This window comes from Pseudopodoces humilis, chromosome 1 (assembly GCF_049639895.1).
Source record: "Pseudopodoces humilis isolate 2021_Gansu_Grassland_sample_001 chromosome 1, ASM4963989v1, whole genome shotgun sequence".
Taxonomy (NCBI): Eukaryota; Metazoa; Chordata; class Aves; order Passeriformes; family Paridae; genus Pseudopodoces; species Pseudopodoces humilis.
In genome coordinates, this window is record NC_142200.1 from 28,054,007 (window position 1) to 28,072,242 (window position 18,236).

The 18,236-nt window shown below is 39.9% G+C and overlaps 1 protein-coding gene across 4 annotated transcripts in view; it reads left to right on the forward strand.

Annotated features, from left to right (window-relative positions):
* The window catches only part of PAG1 (phosphoprotein membrane anchor with glycosphingolipid microdomains 1), a 111,157-nt gene that overhangs the window by 83,511 nt on the left and 9,410 nt on the right, over positions 1–18,236 (forward strand). For all 4 annotated transcript variants that reach the window (XM_014256834.2, XM_088055892.1, XM_088055885.1 and 1 more), the window contains 5 exons: positions 4,960–5,171; positions 7,830–7,881; positions 8,410–8,506; positions 11,150–11,739; positions 16,154–16,213. In XM_014256834.2, coding sequence (XP_014112309.1) covers positions 5,047–5,171; positions 7,830–7,881; positions 8,410–8,506; positions 11,150–11,739; positions 16,154–16,213 — 924 coding nt within the window. In that variant the 5' untranslated portion in view covers positions 4,960–5,046. The remainder of the gene's footprint in view (positions 1–4,959; positions 5,172–7,829; positions 7,882–8,409; positions 8,507–11,149; positions 11,740–16,153; positions 16,214–18,236) is intronic.

Below are 18,236 nucleotides of genomic sequence, written 5' to 3' on the forward strand. Positions count from 1 at the left end.
TCCTGGCCAGATCCTGGACCTGAAGTGCACTGGATCTTTTGGATGCTAGTCTTCAAAGGTGTTCGGGTCTCACTACAAACTTCTGCAGCAGCTTCCCCATGAGTTAAAATTTATTCTTCATGTGCTCCACAGAGTTGCAGCCTGTCTTTCTGCTTCACTCCAGATACAAATTTTTTGGAACCAAAATCGCATTCTCCTCATCATCATGTCAGGCTGAACTGCCTCAGCTCTGCTTTATCCCTGCAACAGCTGCAAGCAAAAATAACACATTATTCACCATAAAAGTGTGGGTTATTCACATATTGTCATTCTGAAACCACAAATATAATTGGGCATTTAAGTGCAATTTTGAGGAATGGCTACAGGCATCATTTATCATACGGATTTCAATAATGGCAAATATTGATATCTAAAAAGCAAGAAGTTCCCACAAGAAGACATTTTATCCAATATACTGTAAAGATTAGTTGTCTGAACTGGTAGTGATTTTGAAATGTGATTGCAGACTATTGTGTAAATTTTGCCATAGATGAAATAACCAGGTTTTTACCCATGTGTTCCAGGCCTTTCCCTGTTATTCTCTTTTAGAGTTCAGCATCCCCAACAGCTTGTGTGGAGAGTTCTGTGGAAAGGGTACAGTGGAAGAAATCTTCATCTTTAAAGGGTCATCACACAGGAAAATAATGTTTAAAACTCCAAATATTTCCATTGACCGCTGTTCTGTCTCAGCAGTGTCTGTCTGCAAGGTTGAACTATTTGAATCTGACAGACTTCCAAGGGTGGAGGTAGGACTGTTTTGAGCCTGACAGATGAAGGGCCCCATGTGAACTCCATCTGTAGCAGCAGAGTTTGCACTGAGCTCTGAAGCACCCTCGTAAGAGCCACAAATCCCCACAAAAACAGAGAGATTCACCAGAGGGCAGCACAATATCACTTTCTATTGTAAAAGTAGAGGTTAATAATTTCAGCTGTCAGAGAGCTCTTAGAAATTAGCTGCTTGTTGTTCCATCATTATGATTTCAAGTAAGTTTCTCTTTAAAGCTAGCCTCTAGAGCATTTCCTAAATCCAAGGTATTAGGCATTGATGTTTTAATGTCCAGGCATTCACACAGTGGAAGCAGAGAGAGTTCAAGCAATTGTGTTCTCAATGTATGCCTTTGCCAGGTTTCTGTCCAGGGCTGGTTGAGGCAGCTGATGGGTGCTGGTCCACCTTCAAACATTCCAGAAACTCTCCTCTGTTAAAGGCATCAGCCTGGGTGAATATTATTTCAGCCTCATTTACTGGGAGGCATTAAACAGAAGGAGTAAGCCCTCTGATGTCAATTGATGGCTTCTGCAAGGTAAGGGTTCACAGAGGGTGAATCTAGAACCATAGAATCATGGAATGGCCTGGGTTGGAAGGAACATTAAAGGTCACCCAGTTCCAACCCACTTGCCAGGGACAAGACACTTTTCACTAGACAAGTTTTCTCAGAGCTCCATCCAAGCTGGTGTTGAACACTTTCAGGGATGGGGTGTCCACAACTTCTCTGGGCAACCTGTTCCAGTGCCTCACTACCCTCACTGAAAAAAGCTTCCTTCTGAGATCTAAGCTAAACCTACTCTCAGTTTAAAGCCACTCCCCCTTGTTCTATCACTATATGGCATTTAGAAAAGTCCCTCACCAGTCCCCTTTTAGGTCCCCTTTAGGTACTGGAAGGCTGAGATGTTTTTACGCTACAGTTGTATTTACTTCTGGTTGTCACATGTGCTGAGTAGATTCTAGGTCCTTTAGCATTTAGGCTAAACTCCTGCTGTTCAAGGAGTTCAGAGGAATCACTGATCACGTTTTGCCTGCTCAGCTTCCTTCATTCAAGGCTTCACCTGTTGTCAGTCTGTTCCTAGTTATTTCTCTGTTCTGCTGCACAGGTGTCTGCAGCAGTCACCTCCCCTGGTTCAAGTGCCACTGTGCTTTTCTGTCCTTTTCTGACCTCTTTCAGCATATATAGTCAAAGCATTTTGTGCTGTTTTCCTGTAAATTACCTACATCTTTTGGCCTTGGTCCTTCCCTTTCCTATTTTGACTTCTGCCTGGTGGGATGCCTCACATGTAGCATCAGTCTTGCACTTTCCTCCTGACATCACACGAAAGGTCTTCCTTGATGGACTGTTTCTGATCTCACTCCTTTTGAAGTTCAGTCTGAACTCCATCTGCTCCAGCTCATCCCAACACTTACTAACTCTGTACTGATGCCTTCAAAGACCCAGCTTTTCCATGGGGCTGCTTCCCATGTATCCTTAGCTTTCCTTAGCTCAAATATTATCTTTATTTAAAGTCCTGGAACCTTAAGAATATATATTTAGAATTTTTAAAAACCGCTTCTCTTACAATATTAGCTTAAGTTACATTATGTAGTCTTCTGAGAGTATAGTATTCAGAGTAGATACAAAATTATGAACTTAGTAGAAATAATTTAAATATCTTTAAAAACAGGTCTGTTTCTTCTCTAAAAGAAAATAAAATTGTGTTTCTGTTTTATGAAGAAGATTTTAAATCCCTATTCTCTCTTTTTCTTTCTTTCTTTCTTTCTTGTTTATTTTTTTCATTTGCATTCTTTTTATTTCTTGGGAAAACCAAGGGAAAAAAAGAAAACAAAAATTATGAAAAAGTATTTTGTTCAGTTTCCTTTGTTTTTATATTCCATTTTTATTTCATCATTTTTTTCCAAGGAAAAAAAGAAGAAAATTAGGGGGTTTTGAAGGCAAAGTGATTGGAGAAAAGAAACTAGAAGATTTTTAAAGAAATTTTTTTTTAAGTTTTAGCAGGGCAGAAAATGTCTTTGAAAATTCACAAAAAAGAAAAGGAAAGTTTAAAAGGGAAGTACTTTGTATTCAACCATATTAACAAGGGTTTGGAGCTAGTTAAGGCAGCCAGCACAGTGTGCTTTTTAGTATTTTCTAGATGAGGACAGTTCATCACTTTTACAGGAATCCGTACCACTGCACAGTGCCCTTGCATGACATCAAGAGGTCCTTGTGGGCATTACACCAAGTTTTCTCCTGACTAAAACTGATTCAGTTTCCCTTAAAGGTCCTCCAATTTCACACTCAGTGCTATATCACTCAGTGTAGAAATAGCCCAACCTGGTCTTTGAAATAGGGATGAGGCAAAGCTGTATCATCTGCTATATACATAACTTTTAGAGTGATCTGCCACTGCTTTTAAATGTTTAATTTTTCAGGCTCTGCCAAGATAACCAGAGAGGCACACAGCTTGGCAGTTGTCATTGCTGAAGAGTGGTGGCTCTTGGGTGTCAGTGCTCAAGACTACCAGTCAGATGTATGTGCTTTGCCAAGGTGTGTGGCACCTGTTCTTCATGTGTATTTAGGGGTTTGGAGAAATTACACAATGTCAGGCTTTCTTGTTTCTTGCTCAAACTAAAAATATCTAATTACACCTTGAAATTGGTCTTTTCAGGATCAGCAACTTCTTCCATCTTTTGTTTCTTTCCATTTCATTTTATATCCATGCTATTATTACCTAAAGAAAAAAGTATTTTTCAAAAGCTTTTATTCACTGTGGATAAATTAGTAAGGTTCTTCTTGGAAGGTGTTCAGAAGTCTGATCCTGCATGGTTGAAATGAATGAGTTCATTTTCTGCAGGAACAGAGATGTTACTTATAAGAGCTACCCAAGCTACACAGTCACATAACTTAGTTGTTATGTATAACTAAGTATCTTCTCTGATTCACCAGATTTCCTTTGATCTGAATGGCCTTTTTCTGGAAATAAATCTTCTTTTCTCATAAGATTTTAATAGCAAAATGGTGATATGTTTTTGTAAACAAGTATGAAATTAGTACCTAATTGAATTTGTTTTCAAAAAGGATGCTTCTGCTGCAAAGAAATAAATATATATACATACATGTTTCCTATACCAAGAAAATATTCTATGAAAATATATGCATTAAAGTAAGTAATTTGTGGCTTTAGACATTGTCAGTCTCGTGTTTGTGCTACTTTTTCATTTGTTTTAGAGCCGTTGTATTATATTTCAGTTTTTATCAATCAAGTCAGGCTGAAAGCCTGTAAATAGGCTTTGCATTCCCTGTTCCCTAAATATGGAGAAATTGATACCTTCAGCAGTGAAGAATTAATAACATTTTTTCAATTTTGTCATGTCAACAATGTATTGCATTAAATATATGTAGAGAATTTTAGAATATATTGTATACCAAAACTTATAGGTCACAAATAGGGTTTACCCAGGAATCTTCCCCATGGCCTGCTGTGCTGTAGCAAAGCTGTGGTTTTTAAGTTCTTAAAAAAGCACCGTTTATTTTGCTCTGTTGTTTTCTCATGCTCAGGTGGGGAGAAGCTAAAAAAGTTCAATATTGTTACTCTCTAGACATACTACTAAGAAAATAAGCATGTCACACAGAAATAAGACTGGATCTTATCTGCTGTGAGAAAGGTTTTTGTGCTGTTCCCTTCAAAGACTTACCTAGCTTATTTGTCATTGCACTTTAAGCCTGGAATCACGTGCGGGCAGGAGACACTGAGAGAGAAGGAGACGAACACTTGTTGTGCAGCTCTTTTTGGCTTGTTAACTTCTCAGAAGTTGTAGCGGGTTTTGAAAGCTCACTTTTCAATGAAATTTATAATATATAACCACAAAATAGATTACTCTGTCCCTCAAAATGGATTTATAAAGCTCTTCCTGAAAATAAAAGTACACAGATGCTGTACTACCTTTTATTCATGTTGAGATTGTAGATAGGTAACAGCTTGCGTTAATATTTGACAAGTCAATGTTTCTGTCAGAAATGTAGCTGAAAATCTCTTTGGCTGGCTGTCTTGTACTTGAAACTGGTTTTCATAAGATCTGGATTTGAAAATCTCTCCTACCAGACTTGTAGCTGTCAGATTCATTATCTTCAGAATTTCTCTTAACCTCTGATGGTGTTTTTCCTTCTGCAGAAACAGAAGGTGCATGCAGCACAGATGTCAGTCTTCTTCAAGGAGTAACATCTTCAACCCCAAGTGATACCAGCTCCTGCTAGTACCATGGGGCTAGAGGGTGTTTTTTTAGGCAGTGGACAGATCCACGTGATCCTGTGGGGAAGTTTGGCAGCCATGACGACACTCTTGTTCCTCACCTTCCTCATCTTCCTTTGCTCCAGCTGCAATGGGTAAGGCTCCAGGGCCTAATGGTTCTTGATTCACTTTGGATATAGCTTCATGCATAAATAGTTAGCAGGAAATACTGAGGACTGAGGTACAGAAATTAAATTAAGGTGCAGTTTTCAGAGCAAACTTCAGTTTGAATAGTTCTATTCATTCTAAAATCTAATTATATTTTTCTTTTGCTGTGAAGGAAGTACACAATTGTGCTTGTTTGGTGGTTTCCCCTAAGCAGAAGCCTGGAGCACAAATAGACACACTGAGTGTTAGCAGATCACACCCTTAAAACTGTTCTCTGAAACTGAGAAAATTAGGTGAGCTAAACAGGACAAAAAAAAAGGATAGGTAAAGAGGAAAGGGAAGTGGTTACATACTTCAGCTTTGCTGTGGCCATTCCTGAAGTATAGGGAATATAGTATTGATCCTGCCTTTCAAGCAAAAATGAGTAAGCATCAAATAGTAGTACTAATTAATGCTTTATAGCTTATCCTTATTTTCTTCTCCATGAGAGGATTCAATTCCACCAATACAAGCACTTCTACAGACTTTGTTTATTCACATTTCAAGGCTCCTTCATGACATGTAAGCTGAGCCCTGCCCAGGGAAGCTGGACATGCAGTCTGTCCATGGTGCCTGTCCACAGGCCAGACCAGTCAGAGACCCTTTGCTGTGAGGAGTGGGACTGCTGTGGTCCATATTACTATATTTTGCAAGCACAGCTGAATCAGCCAAGTATATGGGGGAAAAAAATCCAGTACAGCAGCAAGATCTGCAGTTTGGATGCATGTGCTTTCACCCCTTCAGCTTTGGGAACATTGAGGAAATTGTGCAGCCATAAAATGCACTGTATTGGCACAAGATGTGTCTGCAGTGGAAGACCCTGTTTTTCAGCAGGATTTATCTAATGCTCACCATGCAAAAAACAGTTGTGGGGAAAAAAGAGGTCTTGAAGTTGGCTGAAACCCTAAAAAGCCTAAGTTAGAACATGTAATTTCATGTGATTCAGGAGAAACACTTTTGTAAACTGTAAGTTGACACTTCAATATCTTTTTATTGTTACAGTTTCATGTGATATATGTGTAAAAAAATAGCAGGGTTTGTTTTTTTTTTTATATATTTATTTTAAAGTAGAAAGCCTATTTTAAATATTCTTTACTCCACAAAAATTGCATTTAGGTACTGTGTATTGTCTTTAAGGCCTTTTCCAGCCCAAATGATTCAATAACTCTGTGTTTTCTTCTGTAACATAACAATCCTTGAAACATCTCTGGAAGGATGGGTCAAACTACTGAGTATTCTTTGTAGTTACAAAGATACATTGCCTGAAATATTCTGGTGATGTTTTTTAATAAATTCTTGTGTTGCTAGTTTGGACACAGTATCTTTTGTTTCAGGACATTCTGTTGGGAAGTTTGTTTTTGCAGAAACTTTTGTTGTGCAGAATTTCTTCCTGGCTTACTCTTCAAAAACAGATGAGAACACAGAAAACTGAATAAAATTTGTTCTTTATAAATTATCAGTCAGAAAAACTTCCAGAGAGGAAATTCAGCTTTTAGCTTTCTCTGCTCTGCATGCTCACTTGCTTATTTCCCAATCAGGTAGAATTTGAACAGGTGCTTATGTGGAAGTACAGTTCCCTGCAGACTTTAGAAGAAGCAAAAATTTCATATTGTCAATATTTTCTTGCCTTTTTACTTGACTTTTCATCTAGGGGAAGGAGTAACATTATATTAAGCTCATACTTCGTTGCAGTATTTCTGAATAAGAGCTGTATTTCCCAAATGGTAAAAACTGGAAATGTGATCCATACTTAGACTTCTATGAAGGACCCAGGGAAGCAGGATTCCTTTACAAATGTAGGCCCCTGCTGCTATGAAATTTGTAGGCCTTTTTGAACTGCTCATGCTTCTTACCAAGTTGACTAGCATTTTTAGCTGAAGTTATCTGGATTTGGTAGGCCTTTTCTAATTCCTCATAGGATACACACTTTTTACTGACACAGTTTGAGGGATTTACTAAGTAGTCTGTCACCAGAATGCATATCTGGGAATTTCAGATATGATTAAATTGAAGAATAATATTTTTATTATCACAGAATCACAGAATGTCCTGGGTTGGAAGGGACTTTAAAGATCATCTAGTTCCCTGTCATGGGCAGGGACACATTTCACTACAGCAGGTTGCTCAGAGTCCTGTCCAACCTGGCCTTAAACACTGCCAGGGATGGGGCATCCACAAGTAGTTGCTTCTCCCAGCAATTTGTTCCAGTGTCTCACCACCCTCACAGTAAAGAATTTTTTCCTAATATTTAATCTAAACCTGCTCCCTTTTGGTTTGAAGCCATTTCCCCATGTCCTGTCTCTACATAATTATTTACATTATATTGTAATTATCACCAGTCACTTCTCACTGTGATCTAACACTGAGTGAGAAGAAGGGTTTTGTGTATTTGTTGTACCTCTTCAGTTATGTTTATCACCATTCTGCCTCAACTGTGTTTTTACACAGAGGTCATACCAATTCCTGTAATAATTTTCAGTTATTCCATTTTCAATATTATTGTGAATCATAGTTCTGTTCCCTGCAGCAGTGTAAGGTCTATGAATGATGGGTATTTGTATATCAGCATAATTTGTAGTAAAAATTAATTTGCCTTTTTCATTAAGGGAAAAGAAGGCCAAAAATCAGAATGGAGATCATGAAAACCTGATGAATGTGGTAAGTATTTATTTCTGGCAGCTTGTGTCTGTCTTGTGGTTGGTTTGTACCAGGCTCCTTGCAAAATACAGCAGATTAAAAAAATAGCTCAGGAATTTCAGGATGGTTGAGCATGGGAAACTTTAAAAGTTGCAGAACAGGAAGAGGAGGAAAACTTGTGTAGATCCTGATAATCTGCACTTTCTCGGTGCCCTTTCTGCCACCACTGTACTCCAGCTTTCCTTCACTCCATTTGCAGCCCAAGGGCAGTGTACCCTTTGTCAGCTGCTGTCTTCTCATGAGTTAAAGCCATAGTAGTGTCTATTACCATAAAGATTGAAAAGGACATCACTCTGGACATCTTTGCATTTATTTCTTTTTAACATCTGTAAACACAGGCACTTAAATCTTTGAATCTAATTGGCATGGTTTGGTTCTGCTGCCAATAATACCTGTGAGTCAGAGCTCTGGAGATGAGAATGAAGTTTGTTGTGTGTGTATTCATGTGAACATTTATTTTGCTCCAATGGTCACTGATTTGTGTTGCAGCCTTCCGAGAAGGAGGTTTTCAGCCATTCCATCACAAGTTCAGCTACAGAGCCTCCCCCAAACAGTGAACAGAACGGAGCACTCAGCAACGGTGAGGGTGAGTAGTGGCAGCCCCTGTGGGTGGGGTGAGCCAGTGGCACCAACACAGTGCTCACAGCTCCCACCTTAGCTGCACCCTGGTGATCCCTCAGGTTTCAGGTTTCTAGCCATCAGCTTCCCAAACACATAGGCAAGCCATTTGTCTGAACACTGCACACCTCTGCAGGTCTGACACCAGATCACACAGAACTTACAACCAAGTCTGAAAATGCCATGGAGTCATTTGCCTTGCTGGGAAGTCAGTGGAGATGATAATTTCATGGAGATTTGGGTGGTTTAGGCTGCATCTCCACTTCACTACTGGGTGTGCTCTGGCACAGCCAATACTGGAAATGCTGAGGTCCTCTCCTGGGCTGCTGGGTCTGGGTCACCAAGCCATACCTGCAGATTGACCAGGTCATCAGGCAGAGATTGGGACCTTCCCTAATCTTGGTAAGCTATGGAACAGGGATGAAACCAGAAGATGAAGTTGCACCTTAGAGGTTCAAAAGTGCTCCAGGAGGCTGTGGAAATATTTTAGGTCCTCCTCCAGGGATTACAGCTTTGGATCACAGTCCTGTTCTCTGCTGTCACTTATATTTTTACTTTTTATAAAACAGGCAACATAAATAGGCTTCCTTTTTTTGCCTTAGTCTTTGCTTTGCTGAACACTCAAAATGATTCACCCTGAAGTATCACTGGAAAATATTTTATTCAGCTGCACCTAAAAATAAACTCACTCTCAGCTCAGAGCCACTGGGAGCCAACTGTTGACTTCACACTAACACCAGCACCAGGGACTGCACTCCAACTTACAGCTCTCTCCTCATCTCCTGCAACCAGAGGCTAAGCTATTCAGACTTTACTCCCTAGAGACACGTACCCAATGTAATTTTTAAACTTTGCTTTTGCAGCTAATTGCTGTTCCCATCCATTGGCTTGTTGTGTATGTAGGTGTGGTTCCCTGAGGGACTTGATGTGAAGAGCAAAGCTCTTCGGAATGGAAGTATTTCTCTCTGCCATGAGTCACCACATGTGCAGCTGTCAGAGCTGCTGCTAAAAGGTGTGCTGTCAACCAGCAGACAGTTTTCAGACTGTCTGATATTATACTGGGTTTACACTCTGCAAAGCAGCCCTTCTGAATAACAGGAACCCCCATGCTTTAATTTCTTACTTACACTTTATGCACTTTTTATTAGTAGTTCTTTTTATTACTGTTTCTGCTAGCTTTTTGAGCAGGGGCAGAGCTATGGAAGCAGAACCATAAAATGCTGTGTTTTTTTCCTTTACCCAACCTGCCAGCATTGTCTTGTCTATGCCAGCCCTTCAGCTACACCAACCCCTTCTGTGCTACCACCCATAACCACAGAAACACAGAAACTTGAGCTCTCATTGTTCTTGATTATCCCCTCCAGCCTGAACGGGGTGTGTGCCGAGTTCTGTAAGGGTGCTCAGCACAGCATAGAAACCACTAGAATCAAGGACCAGAAAGGCAAAACACCCATCTCCCGTTCAGACAGTGATTACCATCTTACACCTCCACTTCTGTCCTGAGTTTTGCTGTCAGAGTATGGCTCCCTGCAGATGCTGTGTCTGTATGCCCTGAAAACAAGAGAAAGCAATGGCAGTGGCAACCACCAAATCAAGGGCATTGATTGCTTTGGCAGCACTTCTGTCACACTGTCAACACACTGAAGGACACAGAAGAATGGGTTGTTTTTGTTGAGATAGTGCCTTAGGAACTGTACTAGGAAAAGTAAAGCTGTTCAGAAGTGACTTTTTAAAGAAATAGTGTGAGGTAAAGTTACCTACCATGCTTGAAACATGCTTGTATATGGCATGCAGATGTCACACGTGTGGTGTAAGATGAGAAGCCCCATACATTTCAGTCCCTAATACTCCAGTGACAATGACATGTGGCCCACTTCTGGGACCTAAAACAACATGTTCTGCCTAACACTACCTTCTGAAGTCTAGTCTTCTCTCTTGTGCATATGGCCAGCTCGTTAGTAGGTTGTCAACCTACATTATGTGCTGCGAGACTAAGAGAAGTATGGCTCAGCCTTCAGTGAAGAGCTTCTGGTGAGTGTGCAGGGAAGGCTGAGCAAAGTGCAATTCCAACGAGAATTTGGCCAGCATGTTAAACAAGCTGAGGGGTGGTAGGGAGGAAGAAGGAAGGCTTTCCTTTTGATTCCAAAGAATGGGGAAATGCAAAGAGGAAAATCTATCAAGGACTTTTTTTAAGGCACTTGATTTGAGCCTCCCACCTGTTTCCCATCTGAGACTACTGAGCACTCTAATCATTCAGTGAAACTGAGTACAAGGCAGCTGAATATCCATGCAAAGCTAACCTTCCACCCCCTGTTCTGACAGTGAATGCTGTTGCCATATAATGTGACTCGGGGGTGTACAGACTATTTTAGATGTTGTCAGAAAGATATTTTACCAGTAGAGTGCAGAAATGTCTGTAACTGGAACCTTTTGATAAGCAAAAAGCATGTTAATTTCCAGGCATTAGTATCATTTATCCTTTCCAGATATCACAAAAACAAAGTGATATCCTTTCCAGGTATCACAAAAACAAAGTGCTCATCATCAGTGATGATGATCACACCTTTTACTTGTGCCTTTGTTTGTAATACTTGTCTGTAATTTTCTTTAGTTCTTTCTGAGGACAGCACAGCTGCCTGTATCCAGCCTTATGAAGAAGTACAGACATCTGATCTGCTAGATCAACAGGATGGTCTTGGAAAGTCTATAAAATGTCACCAGAGCCGGGAACTACCCAGTATTCCCCCTAACAACCCCATGGAAACTATCATCTCATCTAGAAATGCAGAAAATGATCAAGGTCTTGGAATGGAAGGGCCTTATGAAGTCTTGAAAGACAGCTCCTCTCAGGAGAACATAGTTGAAGACTGCTTGTATGAAACTGTGAAGGAAATTAAAGATGTAGGAGCAGTAGTCAGCATGGAAGGGAACTCTAACAGCAAATCAAAGGCTTCACTGACAGTTTCTGAAGGTCAGAATCAGATTCCTGAGTGCAGAATTGAGTCAGCAGAATATGCATCTGTTGACCGAAATAAGAAGAGTCGCCAAAGTGCAAATTCAGAAAGTCCTCTTGACAACGTACCAGATGTAGAAGATGAGCTTCCCCCTCCAGTACCCATGAAACTTCTTGATGAAAATGAGAATGTGCAAGAAAAAGATGTGGAAGAAGAAGTGACAGAAGGAGCAAGTAAACCAGAAAAGGTAAATATTGCAAATATTTGTCCTCATCAAATAGCCAAATAATGATAGAGAACATATGGGTGGCAGAGGATTTTATTTCTCTGTAACAAAAACTAACAAGAAAAAAACCCCTCTCAAGATGAAGCAAGACTGTAAATGGAAATATGATAATGTATAGTATAGTCTTTGCATTAGAGGCATATGCTCATTCTATTGCCACTGGTATTTTTGATTGTTGCAGCTATGCACTGCATAAGGCTTTTCCCAAATATTATCCAGGAATTGCATAAGAGGCCTCTGCTTCTTTGTTTGATGGTTCTATACCTGTGGAAGCTATTACAAAGCACATCCAGTATCTCTGTCAGCATCTATATCTTGTTCTGAAACCCACTCTTCTTTTTTTCCTAATGAAACTGCAACTTACAAAAAGGAGAAGGGGGCATCCTTGGTGGGTGTCCTTACTTTAGATATGCCTCTTTTGTTGGGCCACCTTGACTTAGCTGGGCAAGTGTTAGGCACTCGGTCAAAGTGACTCACTTTGTCTTTTGCTGTAGGAGTGAGGGATAGGAAGAGATTGCAGCTGTATGCATTTTTATTTGTCAAATTCTGTATGTCACATATAAGCAGCGTATAAGGAATTTCTAAGTGTTGAAATCACAGCCAAAAGTTAAGTTTTTTCAGCAGCTTATGCTTCCCCCTTGGAGTGAGTTGTGCTGAATTCCTTAAAAAATAGAATTATGACATTTTCAATAGTTTGTAGTTTTTTATCAGAAGTCATTTTAAGGATGCTTTCAGATCATAGGAGAGACTTTTCATAAAACTGTTGAGTTTGCATTTTTCAGAATGTTTAGATATCTTATTAATTGTGAATGAAGGAACTGTAGGTTTAGCAGATTTTTGGTGTCCAAGTTATCAAATAATATTAGGTAGATTTTGGGGAAAATTTTAAAAAAATTCTTAAAATGCAATGTGACTTCTAAATGTAAGCATTTGTGTGAAATATCACAGCAGAGCTGAGGTGTTGTTACTTGTTTCTGGTTGTTCTCTTATTTGAAGGATTTCAGTAATCCAGGAAGAAGGCCAAATAATATCTTGTTAAATAAATAACCATGTAACTTGTAAAGCACAATAGAGTCCAAATGAATAAACTGAAGACTTCTTGCAGCATAAAAATTGTTTAGCTAGACTCTTCAGTGCACATTTTTAAAAATAATGAGCTCGTTAAGTAGAAAATTAAGAAGTGATTGTTAACAATAGTCCAGCAACATTCCCCCCTCCCACATTCCAGCCATAAGTAATTTCTAATTAAACTTTTAGATAAACAGCTTTGCATAACAGTGACATTATTCCTACCAGGTGTGAAAAGACTTGCAGAAAGTAATTGTATTTCCCAGGCACTGATACAAAGGAAAACAGATACAGATATGCAGAGCTTTGCTGCTCTGTAGCTCCCCAGCACACCGTGTATGCAGTGTCAGTGACTGCAAGGAGTGGGAATTGATTAAAATGGTTTGGGTTTTGAAGGATTAATCAGGAGATGACACACGCAGTCCCCTAAGTGCCAGAAAAAAGGTGTTTGTCTAATTAAAATTTATTCAGGGCTGAAGCCACCCCGAGTTAAATCTTGGGCAGCATCAGATCATTCCCGTGCTCGCTGCTGGGTACATGCATTATGCATCGAAGTGTGCGCCTGTCCTGTCCTTGAGAGCTACAGCTGCAGCAGAGCTGGAGATATGGTAATTGATGGAATATATAAATGTCATTATTGTTGGCATTGTGCAGGGAGGTGGCTGTGGGATTGTTTTTCTGTTGTGATGATGATAATTTTTCCCTTTATTTTGCTGCTTCAAGCAGTGCAGAGCAATGCCTGTTTTTTACAATGTGGCAACTGAAACCAAGAGGTTCTTGGAAATGTGTGTTACACTGATAACTCTTTTAGTTACACCCCATAGGTGCTTCTGGTTTTGCTTCCTCTTCTATGAGTCTACTTAGCTGCTTTGTTTAGCATGACATCTGTATCCCAAACTCTTCAACCTTCTACCTTGGCCCTGATGAAGACAGAGGTTGTGTGTACGTCATGCAAGTGTCCCTCACTGTAATGAGGGCACAAAGAAGGGACAGGCAGGGAGGCACCTGTGTAACCGAGGCTTCTACCTACCAACAGAGGGAACAGACTGTGTGCAAGCTGTTTCAGTCTCACCATCTAAAAGGGGGCAGCCAGGGTGATCCCCAGCCCGTGCCAGTCCCTGAAGCACACCAGTCTGGGAGAGAACCAGGTGCACCAAGCCAGAGACCATTCCCATATATAGCAGCATGAAAACAACAAAGCGTCCTTTTAAGAGGCAGGTGTGAAATAATATATGAAAATTTACCTAAACTGGTTTTTGGCTGTCACCCAGCCAAACTCTTTGGAAAGACTTGGTGAAGAAAGACATACCTTAAATAGCACAAAGCCTCTTATAGGCCTCTATCACCTGCAAAACCTTGTGCATAGTTCTTCTAATGATACTGGAAAAGTAGAATAGATTTCTTTAGTTCTTTCTTTTATTTAGAAAGGAAGTATGGACCTCCTTTTTCACCCAGGTCTTTCCAGAGTGAGCATCAGTAGAAATGCTCTCTGTGTGTCCATCTGGCTGCTGCCATCTGATTTCAGCCTTGCACAGCCTGAGGATGGGCAAAGCATCTCTTACAAATGCACCAGAGGAGAATGTTCTTCTTGTTCTTGTGCCCAAGTCAGGAGCAGCAGCTGAGCCAAAGAGCAAAAAATCAAGTGCTGTTGAGAAACGAAAATAAAGTAGAAGGCAAATAAGGAAACATGTTGTCTGTGTTGCTACTCTTGAGGTTTCAGCATAGTTTAAAATGTTGCTAGGTACAAAAGGTTTAGGGGCAAGTGGGATTTTTTTAACTTTGAAGGATAACAATATTCTCCAAAACTGATGTGTCACAAGCTTCACATTTAGAAGAAAGAATGCTATATCCAGGGGAGCAGCACAGGATGGCAAACACCCTGGGGTATTTATCAGTACTTGAGTGGGAAACCGTAGAAGGGGTCCTGACACATGGTGCTTATTGACACACTGATGACAGAAAAATCACTGAAGAATTTTATGAGCACATGGTTGTTTTAATGTGTGAGGATGAAATTAGCTTTCTCCTCAGCACAAAAAATAATACTGCAGATAGGAAAGACTAAACTAAGTTGCTGTACTGATCTAATACAAAGCCAAAATATATTTAAACTTTTCCCTTTTTTTTAAGTAAACAAACCACAGGTTAAAGAGCACTGTTCACCAGTCTGTGAGAAAGAAGTGACGGAGTTTGTCAGTGTGAGGGAAGCTCTTCAGGAGCAACAGGCAGAACTTCAGTATGCTTTGGGCCAGAAAACTGTCAGAAGTGCTCAGGAACCTGGAGTTTGGTATTTACCAGAAGTAAAAACAACAAGAAGATGGAAGGAGGAAAGAATCTATCACAATGAGCCTCTGAGAGAAAAAAATAAAAAAGTTCCATGTACCTGGAAGTGTTTTTTTATTGACTGTGCTAAAAATAGCTCTAGTCCTCCTTGTTGGCTTGCATTGGAGGTGGTATGAAGTATTTTAGTTGGAGAAGTTGTGTGAAAGTCCAAAATACAGCCTTTTAACAGTGCTGGAAGGCTCCCTCTGAATCACTGTGGAGCAGGAGTCTGGCAAAACTTTCTTGCCCCAGGGAGGAGGCATCCCACAGTTGCTGTATAGCAGCAGGGTCTTCGTTGTTGTAAAGGTCCAAAGGCATTTTTCGTAAAAGCAAAATGCTTTTCCCCTGATGTATCATTACCTGTTTTACACAGAACACTTCAGATGCTTGAAATTAGACTTGATACCAAACCAAGCCCTCCATCCTTTAGTGACTCTGCTGTGTGACCTGGCTCCAGCTCAGGGTGGGCCTCAGCAGGTCTGAGTGGTTGTGTGCTGCTGAGCACCTCTGCTGAGCATTCCAGGGATGGGGAGGACACAGCTCTCCCATGCAGGATCTACAGAATGAAGGACAACAATCATCCAGAAGGTGTCAGCTGAGTATTGTTCTTTTGTCATCTTTTTAAAGCACAACTGGTGTATCACAACAGCTGATGTCCAATTGTTCAGAAGCCTCTGCAGATACTTCATAAGAAGTGTAAAGGCAGGGATACAGTGGTGCAGAGTTTGTTTTAACCATTACATTATTTTTACCCTTTTCAGGTCAGGACATGAGAAGACACATTAAAAAGCTTTATTAACCTCAGTGCTGTTATCTCCAGAGAAGTACTGTGAATAGTGGGGATATTAACTATGTATAATGGAACTTGAGAGCAAATGACCATAAAATATAATGTATTGATTATAATGGGAGGGTTTTGTTACGGATTTTGCACTGTTGATGGGTAATGTGCCTTTTATTTTCTTTCTTTCTTCCTTTTTTACAGAGGCTTAGTTCAGTGTCTTACAAGTCTCGAGAGGAAGATCCATCTCTTACAGAAGATGAGGTAGGTTTCTTGCATGAAATTCAGTAACTAACTAGAGACCAATTTTTAGGCAGAAATTAGCATAAGCTCTACATGATTAAGCAGAATCTAAGAAAGGTGAAACTTGTGTGAAGAGAAAATTAAAGCCCAAGATTCTTTGCACAGAGTTTCTATTGCCATGTTCCTAAAATCAGAACTATTCTAACATATGGCTGTATCAGGACCAAAGATCAAAAATGGTGTCAGAAAATAGTAGGAGACCACTATTAGTTGATTCTTAGGGGGTAATTTCTTGATTTGGATGACAAGACCTTCTCAAGTTTAACCAGCAGCCTTTTGAAACATATGCTCTACCTTCCCCAGGCAAAGTGTTTGGGGCTCTGGGAAGTAAACTGAAGTACAAGAAAAGCACTGGAACATAAACTGTTCTTTAAAATGTCTGTTGGTCAGATAAATGGAGGAGAGTTAAACAAAGAGAAAAGTTAAACATAAATAAGGCTGTTTGGGATCATCTCCAGTACACCCATGCCATTTATAAATATGTTCTCTGGACATAAAAGTAAACACAAACTTGGCAATGAGCTAAGTGAGCTAATGCCTTCTGCTAGGAGAAGCATTCCCAGACGTTAATGAATAACCTGATCTTGAACTGGGTTAATGCAATCTAATCCTGAGAAGAGTTAAGTATAGATGAGAAAAAAAGCCATTTTTTGTTTGGTTAGCTGAAATCGTAAAAAGTTAGAAGTATTGCTGTCTCCAGGGTGATGTCCCTCTAAAACAAACAAAAACCAACCAGCACCAAAAACCCCAAACCAAAAACCAAAAAAAAACCCCAACCAATCAACCAACCAAACCCACCCTCACACAAACACACACCAAAAAAATCCCAAAATTATCAGAAGTCATCCGATTCATCTGCTTCAGTCTGTGTTGCTGAATGGAAGTGGACATTTTCATGCTAATCTACTCTTTCAACTGGATTGATACAAACCCAGAATGGCCTTGCATGCTTGGGAATGACTTTATAAATGCAATAGAAGAGCTGTGTTGCATACTGGGTACCAGAGACGCCATGCAGGGAATTTCAGCCATCTGTCCTGTGCAAGGGCTAGTACCCATTTGGCCTGGAAGAGGGACTTAAGCCTGATCCCTGTGCTTGGCACCAAGCCCAGGTAATCCCTGAGCAGAAGGACATGTGTGGGTGTGGGCTTCTCCTCACTATTTCATGAAGGGCCACTTTCATGCACTTGTTGAAGTGTACTACCTCACCAGAGGGAATTTTGAGTTAGGAACGAAACGCTGTCTCCCTTTCTGCTGTTTGCAGCTGAGAAGTTTCAGTCTCCAGTCTAAAGTTCACATACTCAATGCCTGAGAAGCAGCTCTTTGTAGGCAGAATATAGTCAACAGAGCAGACCTATCAGTATTGGCACTATTTGCTATTACTATAAATTACTATTTGAGTAATTTATTTACAGATTTTTAATATTGTCTTCACATGTGTTGGTGCCTATTTAGTCCTGCCTATAAAAACAACAATTAGCTATTCTTCTACTGCAGTGTCTCTAAAAGCAGAAAAGTAGCCACAACCATTAAAAATAGTAACAATAGTTTTAAAAGCCCTAAGGATCAGACAGCATCCTTCTCCTACATTACAGCAGTTCAGTCTGATCCTCCTTTTGATGCGTCTCTCCCTATTGAGTCCAAATTGACTCCAGGACCACAGCAAAACTTTCAAGAGCTCCTGGTCACAAAGCCATTTCCTTTTGCCCAGTTCTAATTTTCTTGCCAGGGTTTTATATTCAAGGAAGTTTTACATTTGCAAAATTATTTTATAAAGCACTCTTTTTTTGAAAGAAAACCAATTTATAAATGCATACTAGAAAAAGAAGGATTTGTAAGAAATAATTTTTATATTTGTTTCAAGGAAAAAATCATATTCTTTTAGAAAGGATATCTTTTTATCAGAAGATCTTGTCTTTCCTTAAATAACCAACATCCTTGTAGTACAAGGGTGCAGACTGATGCCTAAGCTTTATGCCATGCT